Source organism: Symsagittifera roscoffensis, chromosome 3 (assembly GCF_963678635.1).
Source record: "Symsagittifera roscoffensis chromosome 3, txSymRosc1.1, whole genome shotgun sequence".
Lineage (NCBI taxonomy): Eukaryota > Metazoa > Xenacoelomorpha > Acoela > Convolutidae > Symsagittifera > Symsagittifera roscoffensis.
The window spans coordinates 52,059,310-52,083,509 of record NC_087064.1 but is presented as its reverse complement, the minus strand read 5'-3'; the positions used below and the strand labels follow the sequence as shown (position 1 = coordinate 52,083,509).

Here is a 24,200-nt window from a genome sequence, read left to right as displayed (position 1 = left end):
GTGGTAGAGAATCTGGACGATGCCGACCAATTCATCTTGGGCAGAGATTTTGTCAGGAATTTTGACGTGATGATTGATTTGAACAACGGTCTGATACGGATTAGAAACCCGGACCGAAAGTATGTTAAGAGACCAATTAATAGGATAATAACAGATGAAAATAAGGTACCAGTTTTTTTGGATAGAAAAGTAAAGTTACAACCAGGACAAGCTGTAGTAGCAATTTTTAGAATGAGAAATTTAAATTCGTTAAGTGATAGCAAACAGGTTTGCTTAGTACCGAATCCAAATAGTCAGAGTTCGGTGATTTTAGGCCGGAGCTTCTCGGTAACGCGAAACGGACTGTGTGTCAGTGTGTTGTTGAACACACTGGACACCACGGTTTCAATCCAGCGTGGAAAGAAGCTTGGCTACGCCTTGCCGATGAGGACCGACTATGAGGAGACACAAAACTTGAAGAAACATAATGTGAAAGACTGTCCTTATCATGCAAATAAAGATAAAATCTTAAAGAGAATTAATGAATTAAAATCTATTCATAAATTGTTTTCAATGAAATCCGAAACGGACGACGGCTTATCAGGTTGCCCGAATTTTCCGGAACGCCCCTCGTCATGTGAACTAGATTCTGACAAACCGGTTTTGCCAGAAATAGAACATTTAAAAGGAAAAATAGGTGAGGGAGATTTTGAAAAATTGCGGGACCTCCTAAATCGGAACGCCGAGGTATTTTCAAAACATAAGGCGGACATCGGTTGCTGTAATTTCTTCGAACACGAAATCGAACTAGAAGAGGGCGCCGTTCCCCATAGGGAAGGCGCAAGGCGAATGACGCCACATAAATCGGAAGCGTGCCGAGCGGAAATAGAAATGTTGCTTGAATACGACATGATAGAACCCTCGAAATCACCGTGGGCTTGCGGGGTAGTCATGGCGAAAAAGAAAGGGGGGCAGCTTAGATTTTGTTGCGACTTTCGTTACTTGAACGCGGTAACGATTAAAGATGCGTACCCGATACCGCGAATAGACGAGAGCCTATCTAAACTTGGTGATGCAAAGTTCTTCACCACATTGGACTTGGGTTCTGCCTTCTGGCAGATTCCTCTGCGAAAGAAGGACAGAGAGAAAACCGGATTCGCGTGCGAATTGGGGTTGTACCAGTGGAAGAGGATGCCCTTCGGCTTGTGCAATGCAACAGCAACTTTTCAAAGGCTGATGGCTCAGGCTTTGACAGGAGTGACCAAAAAGTACGGGAATCTCTTGATGTGCTACGTGGATGATGTAGTCATAGCGACACCGACCCTGGAGGATCACATTGATCGGCTCGATGAGGTCTTCGGATGTATGAAAAGAGCAGGCTTGAAATGCAAACCATCGAAAAGTGAAACCCTTAGGGATTCGATCAAGTACCTGGGAAGAATGGTGGACAGGCATGGTGTGAGGCCAGATCCAGAAGCAGTAGAGGCTGTGCTGACATGGAAAGCTCCTAGAACGGACACACAGCTCATGAGCTTCCTAGGGTTTGCCAATTACTACCGAGAATTCATAAAAGGATACGCGGACAAGGTGTACCCGATGCAGAAGCTGATGCGCAACAAAGGGAAAAAGTTCGAATGGAACGATGAGGCACAAGTTGCTTTCGAGAACATAAAGCGGGAACTGTGCGAAGCGCCAGTGCTGGGCATGCCTACAGAAAAGGGCATGTATGTTCTTGACACAGACGCATCGGTGGTGGCCATCTCAGGAATATTGCATCAAGAGCAAGAATGGAACGGAAGAACAGTTCTCCGTCCCATTGCATACGGCAGCAAAGTCTTGAGTGACACAGAGATGAAATATGGCGCACCAAAAGCAGAAATGTTTGCAGTAGTCACCTTCGTGGAGAAGTACCGTGCATACTTGGGGAGCGCTCCCTTCAAGTTACGCGTGGACAACAGAGCGTTATCCTGGTTGAAGACCTACTCGATGGATCAGAGTTATATTGGTAGATGGATAGTAAGACTGGATGGCTACCATATGATAATCGAACATAGGATGCGTGATAAACATCAGAGTGCTGACAGTCTCAGCAAGAAAACTGAGTTCTATGAAAGATTGGAGCAGAAGCAAGCCAATCAGGCGGAAGTAAAGGAGGGATTCTCGTTTCTGGACAAAGAAACTTATGAAGCGCTTCCCTTAACGAGATGGTTGGATAAGTCTGGACATCCAATTCCGGGGCACGCTGAGTTACCTGTAGAGAAAGCAGCCGAGATAAAGATCCTGTCAAGGGAGGACCCGGTCCCATTGGATCTGTTGCTGCGCTCGAACCTGGTCCAGCAGGAACTCTCTCGCATGAATATAAACAGCCTCTCACTATTGGATAAAACGGTGCAAGTCACACCACAAGTATTGCGGATGCTGGGTGGATTGTTAGAAAGAGAAGTGACCAGAGATGACCCCGAGTGGACAGCAGCAGTGGCATCGCTGACAATCAGTGAGAAAGTGAAGATCATGCCGTCCAGACGACAACACGAAGAGAACGAGAGGGATTGTAGGACAATAGTTCAGCAACTAGTATCCTCAATACCCCAAGAGATTTTAACCAGTACTTCTTACGGACAGAAAGGACAGGAGAGCGGCAGGCAAAAGAAAACTGTCACCTTTGTAGACCGGGATAAAGACGGTGAAGTTGTAAAACAAAATCTGCTGCAAGACTATTTGTCCGGGGAGAAGGATGAGGAGAAAAACCAGCGATCACAAGATCAACACCCGGGACAAGTGAATTGGTCCGGGGAGTCCGAGATAGACGAGAAAACTCCTGATGAGAAACAGGACCTAGAGAACAAGGTTTTGTCCGGGGAGTTCAGATGGATGCGATGGAAATACAGACATGATCTGGAGGAGCGTGCAGTCTCCAGCACAACACCTTCGACGGATAATGATTCCCGAAACTCAGGAATGGATACCTATTCCGACAGGAATTCGACCTCGGGATCAGAACTGTCAGAACTGGCGATACACACGCTACTAGTGGAAACTCGGGCGAGAGACCTGGACAGAGAGGTGTACCAGGATCCGGACAGCGATCGCTACCTAATACCAAGCGTAAGAGTCTTTGACAACGCAGCGGATGACTTAGATACGATAGCGGTATCGAAACGTTCGATAAGCCTGTTGCCGCAGAAAGAGGTAGTCAGGACTGATCTTCAGCCGTTTCAGCAAGAAACACAACCGTTGGTGAAGATTTGGTGCGTTAAGATGGAAGAAGACACACATCAGCCCAACGAGCTGAATAGTCAGATGAGAGTCATGAAGACGTACTTGAAGGCGAGATACAGACTCTCGGACCTTCTAAGGGCGCAGAGAAATGATCGCATGACAAGCAACCTAAAAAGGTGGATAGAAAACGGTGCACCTGACAAAGGTGACCTAGAAGAAGACAGCTATAGGATCCTGAGACAATACTTCATGCAGAAGGAGGGGAGATTATATCTGAACAAGGACGGGATCGTGGCTTGCAGGAGAAGAGAAGAAGACAAGGTCTTATACAAATATAACGCGATAGTGTTGCCACAACTCTATCAGACAGAACTACTATTCAGGTCGCATGATCAGATGGGCCATCAAGGAATCGACAAAGTGTATCAGAGGATCCTGAAGCGCTTTGAGTGGCCTGGAATGAAAAAAGCATGTGAGAAATGGGTAACAGCGTGCCTGTCATGCCAACAGGTCAAGGATCCAAGGAAATTACGATTTCCTCTACAATCGATTGAGTCGTCTGAATTCAACGAGGTCGTGCAGATAGATCACCAGAAGATAGATCACCAGAAGATCACCAGAAGATAGATCACCAGAAGATATACGTTTCAATCGGACAATGGAACAGCTTTCGTAGGCGAGCTTACGAAAGAGCTTATGAGACGGTCACAGGTCGCTCAGGCTCACTCCACGACATACCACCCTCAGACGAATGGCTTAGTGGAAAGACAGAATAGGACGTTAGTGTCGATGCTGAGGGTATATTGTTCCAGGTACATGACCGATTGGGACAGATACCTTCCACAGGTGATGGGAGCTTATAATAGCACGCAACACTCCACCACTGGAGTCAGTCCACGCATGATGCTGACGGGACACGAGAAGTCTTTACCCTTGACATTCTTCTACCCAGAATATGAGGGAAAGAAAACGTCCCCACAGGTCTACGTGAGGGATGTGACAAACGCCAACAGGAGTTGAACGATTTGTGTAGACGAAACACTCAGCAGGCACAGGCAAGGCAGAGGAAAAGATTCGACAAGAAAGCAGCTGGTGCAAAGGCCTACTCGGTGGGAGACTACGTATGGGTATTTCAGAACGTTATACCACCGAAAGGAACAAAGAAGCTTCTAAAAAAGTGGAGGGGACCCTTCATGATTACGGAGGTGCACCAGGAGGGACGTTTTTATAGACTGAGTACTGGCCGAGCCGCCCACTACGAGAACATCAAGCCACACAATCCATCGACAGAAGACTGGTGTATACCTGCAGACATGGAAGAAGGGGATTATTTAATGATGGATCCTGCTTGTGAGGTCAATGAAAAGGGCACCAGGGAGAAGAACGATGGAAACGAGGTCGTAGAGGAAGGTACGGATACACCATTGGACCTGGATCCAAACGAACAGATCGAAGCGGACGATGAAACCTTACCCTACGCAGAGGAAGATTGGCAGGATCCCGAACAGACAGAGGTTCCCAAGAACTTCGAACCGGACCTTCCGTTCACGATGCAGACTCGTCAGAAGGACGGGACGAGACCAAGAAAGAAGTACAATCCTTACGGTGACGACTTTGTAGTGGATAGGATAGATCTGAAGAAAGTAGTGGAGGAAGTAGTGGGTTTAGAAGAAATAACTGTGTCACAAGACATTGACATAGTCGATGATCATAACGATGAGTGGGTTGACGACTGGTCAAAACCCGAGGTAGAATTTGACGATGAGCAACAGCAGTCATATGAACAAGACCAGACGAACCTGCGTGTCTTAGAGTGGCTGAATGAAATGACATCAGACCCTAAAGAGACCAGCGTTACGATTCAAGACGTAGATCGTGAAAGCGCGAAATACATTAAGACCGAACGAGATGATCCGTCCTGGGCTGCCCAGGAAGGACAACTTCTCATTCCAGCTTCTAACCTTGACTTAATACCCGGTATGCGATCGACGCGGACGCCGATGGATATTTTTGTCCGGGGAGTGGGGGTAGGACTTACCCACACTGAAAACCTGATAATAAAAAAATTGAGAATAGCAAGAGAAACAGGAGAATTAGAAGCAGAAACAGGTGAAGAACCTAAGAAACCTGACATAGGCAGGGTAGTGGAGTCATATTTTAATTTACCAAATGAATATTCTAGTAACATAATACTAACAGACAGTGATTTCATACTCACAAACAGAACATGTGCGGTAGCTATCACCGCAGACATGAGTTTTAGGACGGCGCTAGCGGCAGATTTTAAGAGGGAATATAAAAACGTGGAATTCCTTTGGAAGCAAAGACCAGGGATAGGGGGCGTAGCAGCCTTACCTCCGGCGGTGTCGCAGATACCGGGAAAGTACTTATGCTTCTTGGTGAAGAGGGCGACAGAGAAGCAGCACGTGGACCCAGAAAACCTAGTCTTGTCTTTGACGAGGCTGAGGGACTTCCTTGTGGAAATGGACGTGAAGGAGCTTTCGCTTCCAGTGTACGATCCAAATAGAGGAAGACTGCATCCTCGGGAATTGTACGCGCTTGTACACGTGATATTCTCTGATACGAACATACAAGTGTATCTACATAAGAAATATTACTTAAGTATAGGCTGAGTGATGAGCGAGAGGGTGTTGGGCCGGGGACCAAGTTACATGTAATGTGTGATGTGTGTGTTATGTTGTGTTATGTAATGTAATGTTATGTGTTAGGTTATTAAGATCATGGGTAAGTAGGGGTTAGTGACCATGAACAACTAAATGACGATCTTGGGAATAGATCCAAAGTTTGGACTGTCCAATCTTAGGTCGAATTCCAAAATTTTAGAAACCAATTGATTTTAATAAATTTTAGGATAAATATCTTTTTATCTGAACTGTCTTTAAGCAAATTTTAACGATATATATTAAGGTGAAACTGACAGGTGTGACAGTCGTGATTCCTTTTCTAGATCCTGATTGATCATTTAATTGCTCACTTGAGTCAAAACTTGAAATCGAAATCAAATCAAACTTGGAAAGAACAGTATGGACAATTTCAACCTGGATGAATTGATGGACCTGGCAGAGGCATATGTAGGACCGATGGTAGATGCGATCTATCGTCGGCTGATCGAACGAGACTTCGCTCTGGAGGACCCAGAGGTGGTCATGTTGCTGACCGCCCTGATTAACATCTTGGGGCACGACAACCGTGGGGACCGCCCCACGGAAGTCCTGTTGATGGCAGCATATGGAGAAAGAGGAGTACTAGACCGCCCGAACATGAGAGTGATGAGGTGGAGAAACGGGGCTCTCTCAGGGAGTGACTTGGCGAATGAGCCTGGGTTGGGAAGTTCTAGGACTTACCAACCAGGTGAGATGCCAATGCCCTCCAAGCCCAAACCTGGGCTGACGAGAATGCATCGGGAGATGAACAGCGAGGCGACCTCGTCTGGTTCACCACTGAGAGCAGCTGTGCCACCAAAAGGGGCGAAAGTAACACAGAAGGTTCAGACGAACCAAACCATACAAGATCTGGACGAGATGAACGATCAGTTGAGAAGTACGAAGAAGGAGTTAGACGATATGACGAAGACCATGCTGGCGATGGAGGAAGACCGGGACATGTGGAGAAAGTTGTTTGAAGACTGCAACAAAAAGCAGGGTCAAGAGATCGAACGCTTAAGGCAGGAATACAAAGAGCAATCGGAGCAGGTGGCGTTGACGACGTCCATTGAGAAAGTGATACCTGCAAGGGATATTCCTCGTGGGCAGTCCCCGATGGAGCTCTTGACACCTCGAGAAATGAGTCAAACAACGGAGACACGGCTTCCAGCAGAGACGAACCGAGTAACAATCCCGGATCCTAGTGACACCTTGGGTGATCCCGTCGTAGAACAGACAGTGAGAAAACTGATAGAGACAGCTGGACGATTGGTCGCTAACAAGAATGCACCAGGTTCCGGGGTGACTGCACCCTATGGAACGATTGACGATACGGGCAGAGTACAACTCTCCCAGACAGTAATCAGACAAGGGATGAGTAACGTGACACCACTCATGGGGAACTCGAGAATCCCAGAGAGGAAAGTAAGGAAGATGCCAGCGAAGAAAGTGTCTCGTGTAATAGACGTGCAGAAGAATAATCAATTGAAGTATAATTTCACGGGAGTTCCGGAGACAGATCCGAGAGCCTGCTTCAATCGAGCTACCTGGAGCCCGGCTGTGAACCTGCAGCAACCACCACTCGGGACATCTCACCTGATATTGGGAGACAGCTTAGTCAGAGTGCTGTCGAATTTGAGGACCTCATGGGTCACCACGGTGATGGCCTTTGGAGGCGCGACGATTGCCCAATTATATCGCATGGTGGAGCTGATGAATCCAGGGAAGATACCCAATGTGATGATCTTAGTTGGGACGAATGATATCTCCAGAGGATCAGATGAGCAGGAAGCACTGTGGGAGTCAATGATGGTGTGTTTGTTTACTACTCTCTGGCAGAAGTTCAGTTGCGCGGTACTGACCGTTTGCACGGTGCCAATGAACGCAAGAAGCCTGACAGCATCAGGAAGAAGGCACAACGAGGGAGTCATGAGATGGAACAACATCTTGAGAAACCTAGCAAATCGAAATGCCGGAAGAATGATCCTCATGGACATTGAACATGAATTAAGAGCCATGGATCAAGCCAGACTGACCACAGATGGCATCCACTTCGACAGTGTCGAAGGACAAGCCTGGTTGAATCGAGTCTTCCAAGAACGGTTGGATGAGCTGGAAGCAGAACTCTTTGACACAGGAGTACTGAAGGAAGAGGGAACGGTGAGTGATACGGTGATCACCACCTTTGTACCTCCTAACCTGGAAACACGCTTGGGTACGGTCCCAGCCGTCACAAATTACTGGCAACAAAGCTCCGGTGAACCAGGTCGAAGAACAGACGTACAAGATCGGTTGGGAGAAGCACCGATGAGGAGGACAATTCATCCTAGGAAAAGGATAGGACCTGTCAACCAACCAATCGAGGAAGTAGCAGGCACATCCAGATCGGACACTAGATCGGAGACGACGAGTACCAGTCGAGAGGAGAGACCGAGCAGAGGCTCATTGATGTGGTCGCGATCCATACCGTCTCCTTGGCATATATACAAAGAAGAACTAATGAAGCTGGACCTACAGAGAGTGAGCTTCATCGAAGATGCAAGGAGGATGCTGAATGGAGCGACGCTATCCGTCAGCAGATTGTACTCGATAACCGGCGTAGACTGGTTGATAGCCGCTAGCATAAATTTCAGCTCCACGACGGCCTTGAGATTTGCCGACTTGGAGGGACTGCCCTCCAACAACACAATAGGACCTGTGAATGCAAGACCGTTGCAAGATGTGAGATTGAACCATGATGAGAGGAATCGTGAAGAAAGGCCAGGAAGATTCCTGACAGCGAGAGCGCCGATTGGACAACACGTGAAGATATTTAGGCAATTGACGACACCACCTGGTCATGTGAAGGAGAGAGTGTACCCAAAACTAGTGAACCAAGATGGTGATGCCCAGAGATATGGCGGATTGACAGCGATAAAGAAAGATGAGACCATCTTCGCCGCCTACGACAAAGCAGAGATGAGAAAGGCCAAAATCATGGTAGTAGCGAATTCAGAGTTCGTGTACACCTCTAAGTCTTTGTTTTAACCGGACGTCATAATGCTGGCCGCAGTTGACCTAGACCTATTGCAATCAGTGTCATTGGCTATAGGGGTACAAAGGCAGACAGAAATGAACCCGATAACGATTGTGTTTGCTGGCATCAATGACCATCTACACAGTAGAGGTTTTCTGAGCAGGCTCAGAGATCCTGCAACAGCAGAAAACGCAGTATGGCCAGCGATAAAAGACATCCTGGAGTCAATGGGTGAAGTGGTAGACGCGACAAAGGAGGGATCATTCAATAAAGTGACGTTGAGAGTAGTATTTGCGTTGTCTCCGGGATATGCACATCTCCCGGATGGACTGAAATTTGTGTATGCAATGGTAGCCTTACTTTCGGAGGGAAAATATGATGTGATCAAATCAGCCCCGAATCGCATGATAGAAATGGAGAACCTGAGGCCACTTAAGGCTGAACTGCCTGCAGTATGGTCAGATATCTCAAACGCGATGAGAGGGTTCAAGGACCACGCGCTACACATGTTGGTGTTGGACGAAGTGCTGGGGTTGGAACTGTCCAACTTCAGTCGGCAACTCAAACTGAAACCAGGAATAGATGACGACCATCGAGTGATCACGGCGATGTCCAACGACTTGTGGTTCCGAGCAATGGAAGTGGCGAGTGAAGACACGAGAAGAAAGAATTCACTGGAGACGAGAGCTCATCTGGAAGCGATGGTGCTGAGAACCAAGCCGGAAGCAAACCAGTGGCTACACCTGAATCCGAGAGTAGCGGCATTGGGTGCAGATGCTTTTCAGCAAGGCCCAGTAATGATCACTAAGATACACGCCTACTTGTTGAAGGAGGTGAACCTGGCGGAAAATGCCGGAGAAAAGACAGCTGAGTTCGTGAACAGAATGTGTCAGATTACTCTGGAAACCTTCTGGACCCAGGAAGTGAAAGGACAGGAGGGATTTGAAAGGACAGACAGCATGCTAGAAGGGTTGGGAGCCGGATGGACCGCGTCCTTCTTGGCAAAAGTCTACCCGAAAGTCTCGCACTACTTGATAAAGGAATTCCTCCAAGCGGTAGTGAAAGTATCGATAGTGGAATCAATAGCCTTGTTCGTGACATTTGGAGCGGAGAATTTCGTGAAAGGACCGGCGATACTGCTTACGGATGGAATACAGAACCTGCGACTAGATGGACTTCTGACATTGATCGCAATAACCCACGGAAACTTGGGAGGACTGATGAAACTGGCACGTTGTCCAGAGCAGATGAAAGAGAGAGTGAGGAATCTGGATATGAAGAAATCCACAGACTCGTGGAACAAAATAAGAGACCTGAGACACACTCTTATCCAGTATCTCTTGCAGCAGAATCGCTTTGGAACCGGAGAAGACGAGACAATTGAAAGAGAGGAAGATGTTAGACGACATGTTGGAGGCATGCCGCTGTTAACAGATTTGAGCTTAGCTATGAGAATCGATCCCTTGGCGCTGATCAGAGGAGTCACGGAGTTCGTGACAGTGATCTATGGACCAGCAGTCACCTTTGCGTTCCCTGACGTTAAAGTGGAAGCATATAGGAGGTCGGTGTTGCACCTGAACCTCATATCGGCAGTGGACGGTAGTACACTGAACTGGTGTGAGCAGCACGCATTGCGAGAGCTCATGAGTGAAGATCTGTTATTTGCGAAAATATCGGAGCCAGAGATGACAGTCATCAATTTTGACGATCACTTCTGTGACCGCATGGGAGAAGTAGAAAGAGGGCACATCGAGGTGTTTCCAAAGCTTTGGAATCTGAGGCCCTATGACAGAACGAATGGTGAAATGACCAGAGTGCCTCGTCTCACAGCAGCGTATCACAAGGTGAGAGAAGAGACGAAGGACTGGGGCGATTACAAGAAGCTACCCGAAGCAATCCCTGAATTCCCTCTGATAAGAAGGATGTTGCTCGGAGCAGTCTCCGTAGTACAAACTCCTAGGTTGAGAGCATTCGAAACCAATGAAAGGAGAGTAGGGAATTTCTCGGCGACGATGGATCCATACTTCGTGGGGAGAAATGCCGCCGTGTTACAGTACACACGATTTGCGTACACGGATCAAGCGACGAGAAGGCGAATAAGCAACGCTGCTACTCCCAAGCCTGAAGGATTTGATGAGGAATGGAGGGGACTAGGCTTAGCTCCAATGAGGATGAGAGGCAGGACTGAATTGCCTGAAGCCTCAGTAATCCTGACCAGTGTGAGAAAAGAGATGAAAGTTGCGGGAATATTGCAGACGAGAATTTTCCTAGCACCCTTCGGCTGCGAAGAAATCAAAGTGGTCCATGGAGAAGAGGAAGATAAGTCGGCCGGTACATTGCTCATTCCGAGATTCCAGGAAGAAGCTGACAATGACGAACAAGGACCATCGAGCTCGAACAAGGATAAGTCAGAGGGAGATGACGGACAGGGTGGAAACCGTCAGACTGAAGAACCCATGCAACAAGATCAAGCTGGTGGGGAGGACGACAGGGCATCGATAGAAGGAACATCCAGCCTGGATTTCAACATCTTCAGTGATCTTGAAAACAATGCGGATACGTTGGAAACGACGGAGCTGGATGAAGGCACCTCGACACTGGAGCCTCCGTCAGCCTTTATGGAAATGAAACGGAATTTGCCGGAGAGCAGCTCTCCTGGCAATACAAGAAATAACGATCAGAAAATCCTCATAGAATCGCCTCGGAGGAGAAGAATAGAGGCCTCAGCCAGAGTACCTTTCTTGGGAACGCTGCCCGAAGAAGAATGGGAAGTACATCACCGAGACCACGAGAGTAGGACGGGATGTAAGCTGGACAGAGTGGCGTTCATGGAAGAAGTCTGGACTGTGGTTCAGAGCTATGGGACCCAGTCCATTCTCAAAACAGGTCTCAATCAACCCTTGATGAGAGAAGTACTTAACAAGCTTGATGAGTGTGAAGGGAGACTAAGTGAGTTATTGATCGACTCAGCCACTGATGAGAGTGAAGCGAATTCTCCCATCAAGATGACACCGCAGGACAATGAAGGAGAGGTGGTGTACCTGTCAAGGACCAGGAGAGGAACGATGCGATCAAAAATGGTGATTGATAAAATCAATGCGATGAAAATGAAGTTAGGCAGCAGAGTGATGCCGAGGAGAATTGGAAAGACGAAAGTGGATTCAGAAATATCGATGAAAGCTGGTAACTCAGCGAAAAGGAAGCGAGTCGAAGAAGTTATGGATTTGGGGCAAGGTGATTATCAATTGTCTGGCACAGATAGAATATTAACTGATATAGCGATGGTGCCACCCATTCTCATGGCGGGAATAAAGTCAACCGGTTATAAATCCAAAAGGAGTGACCGCACTCTGACTGGAGCAACTTTAGAAATGGAAATACTCAGTCAATGTGGAGAGATTAAAATGAGGGACTTCAAACCATCTCCCATGAATCATGGAAAAGGAAGTGTTGCAGGACAACTGACACCAGTGGAATACAACCGACTAACAGTGTCGGAGACAGTGTCGATAGATGAACCCACCGGTGGATACATGGAGATGTTGGAATACCGGAACTCGGCTAGAGGGTATGTAATGGCCCTGGAAGACGAAAAAGCCATGGAGGGTTATCTGGAAATGATGTTGCAAGGCACCACCCTCAAGCAGAAGGCGTATGGAACTTTAGCGTCGTCTGACGTAGAGGCGGAGACGATCGAGCAGTTAGTGAGCCTTCCATGGAAAGCAGTAGTATTGAGGTATTTCGAAGAAGAAATGAGGACTACGCCAAGAATACATGCTCTCGTGGCAGTACCTTACGTAAGGACAGAATTACAACTCAGGCTCGCCTGGTGCATGATGGGACTGACTCGCGCAGAATATGATTCAGAAGAAAGGAAGAGATCAAAGGAGGAAAAAGTTTTCCTTATGACGAATCTGAGGGATCTGATAGTCCAGGAGGGAGCAGCAGTAGCGTGTGCAAAGCGGAGAGACGCTCTCTGTTTCATTCGATTCCTGATAGAGCAGATTTCAGTACCTGCATTAAACACTTGTGTTAAAATGTTGAGGGAAGGCGATGAGCGAACGAAAGCCATGTTCTTACTAGCAATGCTGGATATGCAGCAAAGTAAACCGATGAGGGTGAAAATGAAAGAACCTGAAGAATTGGAACCCATGAAAAAGATAGACGAGATCAGGAGATTCTCAAACAAGGAGTTGAGGCTCACTAAAGAATCTATGGGAGCATTGCCGAAATCCAGTGAATACTGTGGACCGATCGAGAAGAAGTCATATAGCTACGTATCTGGGATCATAAGGATAGCGTACAATCCTTTCCTGAGTGAAGACATACGTGATTGCTTCTTTGATTATGAGCAGGCGGTGTTACTAAGGTTCTGGACGTCCAGAATTGTAACGATCAAGAGCGCTAACAATCCACAGGCCAAATTGGGACTGGTCTTGGAAGAAGAGGTGACTGCACCTTCAGTACCAAAATCCGACAAGAGAGTGGAATTTGGGTTGGGATTCTCAGATGAATTACTGAGAACGAGCTTGATGGCAGTGTACGAATTGATGAAGCCATCATGGTGTCCTAGTCCCAACGCTGACTCAATATTACAGATTACAATGCAGTAGATGAGAATGATGAGATCCACCGAGTGATGATGGAAGTGGAACCATTGCTGGAAGCTTCGGGAAAACGGAATTGGAGGAGCATCATGTTGACACATGACGAGTTTCCTTGCCACTGCTTGCTGCAGACCTGGTGGTATCCCAAGCGCAGTAATCTGGTGTTGATCTGGGACTCTGGAGAGCTGCTCTCCATGGGTTTACCAGATTCATCACAGCCCATAACAATAGTGATAGTGGGAGTTATGATGGCGATGCGATGGCTGGAAGCTCATGTGAGAGAAAATAATAGACAGGAGGCACCGACGAGAGAACAATTGCAGAAATTAGATTGTCTAAAAGATTTAGATCTTTTTGAGACAATGTGCAAAGTTCTAAACATTCCAATGGAAGTGAAGAAGATATGGGCAAGAAAACGATTGATGCCATGGTTCAGAGCTTACATGACTGCATGGTTGTACGAGTATGCGAAAAAGCATATGTCGAAACATGGCAGAGTGTACAGTGAATATCAGCTGGACATTGGGGCAGGAGCTTTCAAGCGAGCTTTCGTGACCCATCGGAATGCAGTGACCACCGCTGTGAAAAGAATTTCCAGGACGAGCGAGCGTAGTGGAAATGAGAAGGCAGAGATGCTGAAAGAAGATTTGGAGAGAAACGTGACGTTGTGTCTCCACAACAGCTTCTGTAGAAACAGAGTATCAAACGTGGATCCCCTACCTTGCTGTAAACAGAGGGTGGAAGAGCAGAAGTGTTGGAGGACGGCTTCCAACAGCGTCAGGATAGTCAATGACGTGCTACAAGACACGGAAACCGAGAGTGCGGAGTCAGTGTCACAGGAGGAGGAAATGGAGCATTGACGAATGGTCGAGAAAACAAGAGGCAGCAAGAAAGAAAATTAGAAGAATTTAGAAGTTTTAGAACTTCTAAACGACGAAAAAAGAAGAGAACAAAGGAATGATGAAGAAAAGTCAAAACTCAGAATTGTTTTATTTGTGTGAAAAACTCAAGTGAGAAACCAAGCAACCAAGTTGTAATTGAAAACTGAAACATTTTGTTGAGTTTTGAAATTGTTGCATTTATAAATTTGCATTTTGGTTTTAGTTGAAGTGGCTTTAGAGACACTCACTTATGATTTATTTAGAAAGGCTTGAGGGAAGAGTATACTTAAATATTCCAGTCTGCATGATTGTTTTTAATCACTTAGGAAGACTGATCACTTTGTGGTGACATGAAAAACTTGAGTAACTTCTTGAGGAGGGAGGTTGTTGCATTGTTCTTTCTAACCACAAAGTTTCTTAGTTTTAATATTCAGGGCAATAAACAAGCAAGATTTCCGAAGGGAAGGAGCATAGTAGGATAATTTTAGCTTGTTGGTTGGCAGGACTGTCCTGCAAGCCAACACCTTTTAAATCTAGGAGAAAAAGTTTCAATCGGGACATTGACACTGGAAGTCAGAAAATATGTTTTATCTTAAGTCATATCCTCAATGTGCAGATTAATGAAAGAATTTGAAGGCTATAGTGATGTAGTATGATGCCATTTATATTCTGCAGTGAGTCGATGTGACGTAGGTAAAAGTAATTTCGTGCATTTTGTAAATTCTGTTCGATGACACTGTAACCATTTAGAACATTGCGCGATTCAATGAGGACATTGACCGGACTGTCCGGGGAGTATGTGACATTCGACCAGAATGGCCAAAATGCAATTTATGCAGGATTCGAATTTTGAGCAGTAAGCCTTCCGAGTTGATGATTTCGAAGGATTAGCGACGTTATTGGAACGTTTAGCCAAACGGTGAGGGCTAGAATATTCTAGTATTTTAAATTTTCAAAAATTCGAATGATGACGTCACATTTCTGAGAAATGCTGAAACGGCCATTTTAACAAAAAGCGAGTGAAAAACAGAACAACTTTATCTGTGATTGCGAACAGAACGAAAATCGAGATTAAAGAAAAACGACAACGAACTACAATAGCAGAGAACGTTCCAAGTTGCAACTATTGTGCTGCTACAATAGTTGCAAGACCGTCGCCAACAACGGTGAAGGGTGAGAACCAGCCTTCCGGATTGGTGTGAAGTTGAACTTGAGGAGCTTGATTCACTGGATTCAAGAATCCGGAAGGGTTTCGGGACTGGAACTTTTAGCCTTTTATATAAACTTTTAGCTTCTTGTCATGTCCTGAATTGAATTTAATTAACAACTGGATTCATTTTGATAAGGATGAGAAGCTAGGAGTTGGGGGAAAGGGTTGATCCATCTTCGATGGAGATGATGATTTTTATCTACTGAACAAAAACAATAGTAATATGATAAGTAGTAGCCCTGTTTTTAGGAGTGACCTCGTGGTCTGGGGATACAGAGACCCAGCCATGAGCTCACTATTTTTGCATGTAATTCAGTTAATTTGAGCGTTCTGGTCGAAGCCGGAGAGCAGTAACGTTTTTGTCGACCCGATGTAAGAAAGACCACCGAAAAGTACTGGCTTGGTAGAGACGGTGAAAAACATGCAAAGCTCTGTTTAGACGCTAGCCGGTAGTCTTAAGACTTAGTTTTGTTATCCGTCGATATGTATCTTCCGGGCGAATGTTACACGAACCGAATTGGCTCCGACTGATTTGAGGTGGAAAAACACAAGAGATAGTGTCCCTGACTCTTGAGCCAATAGTTATAGGGCCTATTTTTCTTAAGCCTCATGTGTGACTGCAGTAGACGAATGTTACAAAGTTTTTTGAATCGGCTTGAACTCTCTGAAGTCAATTTTTTAGTTAAGTAGATGTGAAATGAGCACGCAACCGCAAGCCAAAGTTGTGACCCTTGAGAAACTTACTGAGTTGCAAAGAAATCCGTCTTGCATCAGAAACTGCTGCATTTTGGCTCATGTTGACCATGGGAAAACAACCTTGGCTGACTCGTTGATTGCCTCCAACGGCATCATTTCAAAACGACTAGCTGGTACGCTTCGCTACATGGATAGCAGAGAAGATGAGCAGCAGCGAGGAATTACAATGAAAGCAAGCTCTATTACCCTGAAGTATTCGAATGCAACGGTAAAATGAATTTAGCATCATAAATTAAGAATGCAAGGGCCCGTCCTGAGATTTTTTCTGAAACACCGATTTTTTTTTCATAATCAAACAGAAAATAGTTGATTGGAGCATAAAATCCTAGTCTGCTGTTCGTTTTTCATCAATGCTTCAATTAACCTCAGGTAGTGTATGAATAACCTGGCATAGAGGGATCGAGTGTTTTTTTGTGAAAGTTTTGTTTTCGTTTTAGAGAGAACATCTGATCAACTTAATCGATTCACCTGGTCACGTAGACTTCTCCTCAGAAGTATCCACCGCAGTTAGACTTTGCGATGGAGCTGTAGTAATTGTGGACGTAGTAGAGGGAGTATGTCCACAAACGCATGCTGTCTTGAGACAGATATGGCAGGGGAAAATCACCCCTCTTCTTGTTATTAACAAAATGGATCGCCTCATAACTGAGCTGAATCTAACGCCACAAGATGCGTACTACAGACTTAGTAAACTTCTAGAAGAGGTCAACTGCATCACAGCTGGCATGAACCAATCAGATGTTTTGACTGCCATGGAACAGGGTTGGTTGATCAAGTGAAAAAAATTCCATTATAGATATCCAAAAACACTTAAAATAGAGTTTTTCTTTTCTGGCTGAAGGGGTGACTTCTATGGGAAAGAGCAAAAAAATTGTTATTGGAAAATTTTACTCTTTTGTTGCAAATATAGAAAATCGTCTCTTGGGACGTATCACGTTTCTTTGCTGAAAACAAAAACGAGAACCAAGTGTTAAAAATTATTCTGAATTCTTTTGACCCCAAATGTGCGGTTCTGAAACGTCAATATCTTTTCAATGAAATGCTTTCAAATGTATGTATGAAAGATACGTTTGATCAACCCTCCGACTTAAGAAGAAGAACACAAAACTAATTATGAACTCGAGGATCAGGATGAAAACGAGGATATTGTATATGATACAACAGCAATTGACGACGATGATGAAAGCGAAAAGGCAAAAATTTATTTTGCACCCGAAAACAACAATGTTATTTTTGCCAGTGCAATTGATGGCTGGGCCTTCACGTAAGTTGAGTTTTGTTCTTATGTAAATAAGATACATGTGAAAGTATTTGCTTCAGAGTAAAATTGATTTCAGAATCGAGACATTCGCTAAATTCTTCGCTTCAAAACTGGGTTTTAAAGTAGAATCACTTAAGAAAACATTGTGGGGAAACTATTACGTCAATTACAAACAGCGAAAAATCTTCAATAACGCCTGGAAGAAAGGCAAAAAGCCTCTTTTTGTGCAACTGATCCTTGAAAATATTTGGTCTGTGTACGAATCTGCGAGCAGCAAAAACAAAGAGCAGATGACCAAAATATGCAACTCGTTGGGTGTGAAATTATCATTGAGAGATACACAGTATAAAGACCCACGACCTGCATTGGTAAGTGTTATGAGTCAGTGGTTGCCGATAAGTGATACTGTTTTATCAGCAGTTTGTCAAATCGTACCTCCCCCTAACAGTTTGTCAGACGACCGTGTTTTGTCTCTGTTTACGACAGATAATAAAACGTATGAAAATTGGCCAGAAGCAACCAAACGTTTAAAAGAGTCTTTCACAAAATGTAGCGCCTCTAGCAATGAACCGGTGATTGTGTACGTTTCCAAGATGGTTCCCTATGATAGAAAAGAACTGCCTGAAAACAGAAAAATTCAAATGAGTAGCGATGAAATGGCAATTAAGCGGGAAGAGGTGATAAGAAAAATGAACGAAGTCAACTTGGAAAACGAACATGTTGCTGACTGCGCAGAAACACTGAACTCAAAAACAGGTATTAAATTGATCAAAATTAACCTTAAGGCTCCTGTTGCTACGGGCATTTTATTGCACTTACCAGCGCAGTGTATTAGATTGAGTCCACGTTTTTCCAACCTATCTCGCAAATAAAAGTGCATTTGGTAGCACTTTTGCTATAATCACGATCTCTAACATTGAAAATTTCATAACCTTGTTTGCGGCTAGTGTTCACCGATCTTTCAGCGTCTGTAAATCAGAGCTATGGACGTAAGACTCAAATCTCGAGGTCGCAGGTTCGAATCTGACACTCAAGTCGCAGGTTCGAATCTGACGCTAGTGTTTGCGAATCGCAGCTTCGCCTCATTGTATCTAGATTTTTTCAGAATAGCAAATTCAGGTTCGTTCGATATAATGAAAAAGGATCGATCTCTATAATTGAGCCTAATTACTTTTTTAATATAACACTTACGAGATGAAGTTTCTGCAACGCTTGTGGTAGAATATGAGTCCTTGTTATGAGCTTGACGCCATTTGCATCCTAGATTCGTATTCACGGCGTAAAGGATTCAAATCCATCCTGTAAATGCAGTGTCTTTGAGATTGTAAAGTAATTAAATGTCTAGTAACCTGCTTGAAAATCTGTCTGTCGTCTTTTGACATTGTTGCAACGTGTGTATTTGCTCGACACCTTGAGTCTGCTGATTGATTTTGGAGATTAATTGTGCTAATTAATTATAAATCCTTAGAATTGATTTTTTTGAACTGGAAACTTTTGCTACTTCACTATGGTGCAGCTTTCCTTCAACATGAAAAATTCACTCAACCTTGCTACGCTTTTGAACTCTGCACACCAGAACCGCTTTTTTTTAGAACTGGATTATCAGATTCGATTGGGGAATGATTGCAAGACAGGAAATTGACCCGAACAATTTTTTAATTTCCGATAACGTTTAGTGTAACAGAGATAACGGGCTTGAGCGTGGACCTGTCGGAAAAAGTAGAATTAAAGTAGAAGAAAAACATGAAATCGAATTTAATTTTTTCTTGTTTCGTCTTGTTCAAAGCCAGCAAACGGGGGGTAGACATCAAGGCAACCAGGCACCCGAATTAGTGGCTTTCCTTTCCTATCTGACGTCCTTATCGGCAAAGAACACAAATTTCTCAATAAATCTTGAAATGGTCTTAGTTGAGTATGGCGGCAGTGGATGAAAGGCCTTGAGCAATACTTTATCCAAAATAATGATAAAAAAGATTGCAGACATCTTTTTTAAACTGTGAAAGTGAAACATAATTTCTGTCATAAATATTGCAATTTGAGAATATCAAGCCGCAGTCCTTGCATGAATAGCGTTTCCGAAGCAGGAACCGTTTTTTTTTTTTTCAGTTCAGTTATCTCATATTTCAAAAAATGATGGATTCATTTTGATCATTAACAATCTTGTCGTTTGGAAACTTTGTTTTCGAGGTAAACCACTTTTTCAGTCAATATACTGATGAGCGCAACAGAGTCTGACAATCTATCTACTTAATTTTTGCGGGGGCACTCTTTCTGGGCAAAATTTCAATGATAATCTGTAACAACTGCAAGTAGAATCAATGAAAGGTTTCTTATTTAAATGAGCAAGAAAGAAAGTTCAATTCATTTTCGGGTAATAGAACAGAACGCACAAAGAAAGCCTCGATTTCTAGCTGCTCACTGTAGCTAATTACTTTGATAGGTGGGGTGATGATTGGAAACATTCTACTGATCCAGCCGGGCGCAAAACAGTAGCCATTAAAGTGCACGGACGGTGAAAAATAACGAGATGGGGTACGCCATTAGCCTGAAGACTCTGGCCTTAAAACTCTAGGAAACTAAAACTAACATTCATTATGTATCAGTTTTCAATGTACATTATATACAAGACATCACGGATCTAATATCATCAAATTATTCTAGTGTCTTTTTACCCCTTTTGTAGGTAAGTTTCTGTGCAGTTGTAAAGTCACAGCTAATAGCGCTCCTCGTATTCATTTTTACATACATGGTATTTTCCCCGCTCGTACGATCATTATTCTAGATGTTTATTGACATACACAAACTTCATTTTAATATATCTGTAGATTATCCCTCGTTAGATATATTTTTATAAGAACATATGATCGAAATGGCTTTATATTGCAAACGCGGCTGTTATGGAAAAGATCATTCGATTTGGAAAGAAACAAACAACATTGTTAACGGGGTGGCCACGGTATCAGTGCGAAGCGTGATCTGACAGTGCGATCAGTGCCAGCAAATGAATATCAATGCCAATTTTTTTCGTCGAGCTTCGTGGCTGATTCGTTCAAAATCCAAAATCTAAGCAGGCGTACACATTACACGTTTTTTCCAGGTAGTATGAGCAGCTCTGAGAACCCAATATTGGCCACCTTGGTTAAGCATGTTTTTTTTTAAAGAAAATGAGTACGGGATGTATTGTGCATTTTGACAATACGGAGGAATTTATTCAGGTTTCCAAATTTTGAAAAAAAAAATCAAATTTTCGCTCTGGCGCCTAGCTACCATAACTAAGTACATTTTGACGTTCGAAAAACCTAGAACGAAAGTGTTTTGTTAAAATTGTTGTCTATAAAGTTTTGTGTGAAATTTACCGTTAAAACGTATCGAATGTTCTTTTTACAAGAAAAATCGAAAGTTGAAAAGTCTAGTAGTATGCTCTTAGAATGCATGTATTACTGCTTCCATTCATTGGATGGCGCCTGGTAAAGTTTTTCCTCATTTTGCTTAAACAACTGGATGAAACAATTTTTTTTTCAGAATCTACTCCGGAACCCTCCGTGCAGTTCGAAGACAACTGTGGTTCTACTGAGTTTGTAGCCTTCGCCCGAATTTTCAGCGGCACTCTGAGAAAAGGTCAAGAAATATTCGTCCTCGGTCCCAAGCATGATCCAAGTTCGGCCTCTCAAGCTGAGCTGGAAAACTATGTCAGAGATTCTCAGAATGAAGGAGGAATCGAAACTACGGGACTTGGAGTTCACGCACTGAGAGTCACAATCGACAATGTATACGTTCTGATGGGACGCGAGCTAGAACTGGTTGACGCAGTTCCCGCCGGCAATATTTTGGGTAATATTAGCAAGATTTTGATTTCAAGACAAAAAGTTTTTAATACTAAATTGAGTTTGCGAGTATCACTTGCAATTTCGGGCAAAATTTGCAATAAAAGGACAAATAAAATTTCTCAATGTTACGAATAAAAAAGTTGCATGCTAATTTTAACAAAGATAACAGGTTGCTGGGTAGGTAGCACAGAACATGTTTCAACCACACGTATTTTTATCACGAAAAATAATGAGAAACAAAATGGATACATTTTTTCTTGTTTGGTTCAGTCAGTCGGATGAGACTGAATCGGTTAATCAGCCATAGGAACCAGTTGAAAAAGATAAGCTTTTGAATAAATGTCTTAAGAATGAAATTGGAAATCAATCTGTAATTGTTGTTGTTTTGATGCAAGACGTTTGGAATGAAAAATTCTATTGGTTATTATTCGTAGTATCTTAATTAAGATAATGACTGTTTTCAGGTATTTCGGGCCTCTCTAAGTGCATAGTTAAAAGTGCAACAGTTTCGTCGACTCTACTGTGTCCAGCATTCACCGCTCTAAATGAGAGCTCGCTGGGAATCATCAGAGTCGCAGTCAACACTCCCAAGTCATCTGATTTGGGCAGTCTTATCAAGGCACTCAAGGTGAGTACGGAATGGAATTACGGACAAATAAACGAGTGTGAAACAAAAAATAACGAAAGGTTTCGTTGTATTTGTCAATGAGATTTGAACTTTGAGTTGTTTTTCTTCTGTTGTAGCTACTGAATCAAGCTGACACGAACGTACAAGTTTTGCTGCAAGAAACTGGAGAGCATGTTTTACTCACAGCTGGTGAATTGCATCTTGAAAGGTGTCTGAAAGACCTCGAAGAATTCGCCCAAGTACCAATAATTGCATCGGATCCGATAGTTCCATACAGAGAGACTATAATTCTGCCACCGAAATTGGACAGAGCAAACGAGCGGATTGTCAACTCGAAGAAAGCAGATATTTACGCACAAGTGTCAGAACCACTTTTTTCTCTCAAATTTTCTGCTAAACCGTTACCTGTAAGCATCGTGCAATTGTTGCTTGAAAACTCAGTTGCACTGAAAAACCTTGATCGTCTGTTGAGACAAGAATTGGAGCTAGGCGATCTGATACCAGAAGCTAAATCTGAGCTAGAATTGTTTATTGATAAGTTTAAAACCACCCTAGAAGAGGAGGGATCGTTTTGGGGAAAGTTCAAAGATAAAATTTGGAGTCTGGGACCGAACCGCGTGGGCGCTAATGTTTTGATCAATCTATGTAATAATTATGATCGACCATCAATTTTTGACCTGGCGCAAGGAAATGCATCGTTCGATTGGCTAAGAGAGTGTGACAGTAGTATATCTCACGGGTTCCAGCTGGCAACTGCCTCCGGTCCTCTGGCCGAGGAGCCACTCATAGGAGTCGCAGTGTTTGTTCACGAGTGGAATGTGCATTCGAGCGAACAGCATTTGCAAGCGAATAAAGAAGTACACGATGCAGATAGTGTCAATCACGAGAGTAATAGTGGAGCGGGGTCTTCGGTTTCTTGTTTCACAGCCATGTCTGGAAAGTTGATTTCGAGTAGCAGAGAAACTATCAGAAAAGCTATACAGGTAAAGCCATAAGCTAATTGTTGGAAGTGAAACCCCGACTAGGTGCCCTCAGTCAATAATGCGTCAGTTGTAGCACGTTAGTAAAAGACTCAAAAAGTATCACTCATTAAATATTCTTGAAATTCAAATAGCTTTAACTTATAGGCCACGCATTTTTTTCTTCGTCAATACTTCAACAATGGTCGGTCGTTTTTTTTCGGTTATGTCGAGTTCATTGACACTTTTTTAACTGTTTGTCGGCTATGTGTGAATTAGGTAGGTGTCATCGAAATTTTGACACTCGTCAACGGATTTTAAAAATCCATCTGTTGGCTATGTTTAGTTTTTTGAATTGGGACGTCAATTGATACAAGTTCTATGCTATAAGTAATGCAACAAGTAATGAATCCCTAAGGGAATCCTACTTTTGTAAGAGCATTGGGCAAAACTTCTAGTAGCTCAGAATATCTGATAACAGTTATCGTTGCTAAAATGTAAATTTAAAAAACTAGTTTTGTCGATTTTGCGAGAATTTTGGGATGTATTTTGAACCGTTTTTTTTTTCACTTCAATAATATAATACCTTACTGGAGAGTTGAAAAGTATATAAGTTACAAGTATTTGATTTAGTGTCAGCCGTGCAGACTAATGGAAGCGATGTATAAATGCGACATCACCGTCTCAAGTGAAAAACTTGGAGCAGTGTACGCTGTTTTGAATAGACGACGTGGTCTCATAATACAGGAAGATATGACTGACGATCTAACTGCATACCACATTGAGGCATCACTACCAGTTGAGGAGAGTTTTGGATTCGTCAGTGAAATGAGGCTGAAAACATCCGGCAGGGCATACCCACAGTTAATTTTCAGTCATTGGGCTGTTATTCAGGAGGATCCATCCTGGGTTCCAACAACAGAGGAGGAAAAGACACTTTATGGAGACGTCGCCGACACCGAGAACTTTGCCCTGAAGTCAGTGACTAAAATAAGGAAAAGGAAAGGGCTTTCGACGCATTTCAAAGTAGTAGAGTCAGCCGAAAAGCAACGTACTCTCAGCAAGAAGAAATGATTTACAATTTATGATAATAATTATTAACTTTTTCGCTTTTAGTGTAGCTCGAATTATTACGCAGGGTTTTTTTAGCTCGTAAAAAAGTCAGTGTATTCAAGTGCATGTATGTTAATAGCA

General features: G+C 43.7%; 2 protein-coding genes across 2 annotated transcripts in view; both read left to right on the top strand.

Annotated features, from left to right (window-relative positions):
• LOC134842371 (dolichyl-phosphate beta-glucosyltransferase-like) overlaps positions 1-24,200 on the top strand; it is a 200,720-nt gene that overhangs the window by 154,555 nt on the left and 21,965 nt on the right. The window lies entirely within an intron of this gene.
• Positions 16,261-24,139, top strand: LOC134842176 (elongation factor-like GTPase 1). The gene is made up of 8 exons (XM_063858392.1): positions 16,261-16,539; positions 16,769-17,093; positions 17,424-17,595; positions 17,669-18,348; positions 21,115-21,423; positions 21,884-22,047; positions 22,164-23,030; positions 23,640-24,139. The coding sequence occupies exons 1-8, from the start codon at positions 16,273-16,275 to the stop codon at positions 24,078-24,080; spliced, it is 3,225 nt and encodes a 1,074-aa protein (XP_063714462.1). The 5' UTR covers positions 16,261-16,272; the 3' UTR covers positions 24,081-24,139.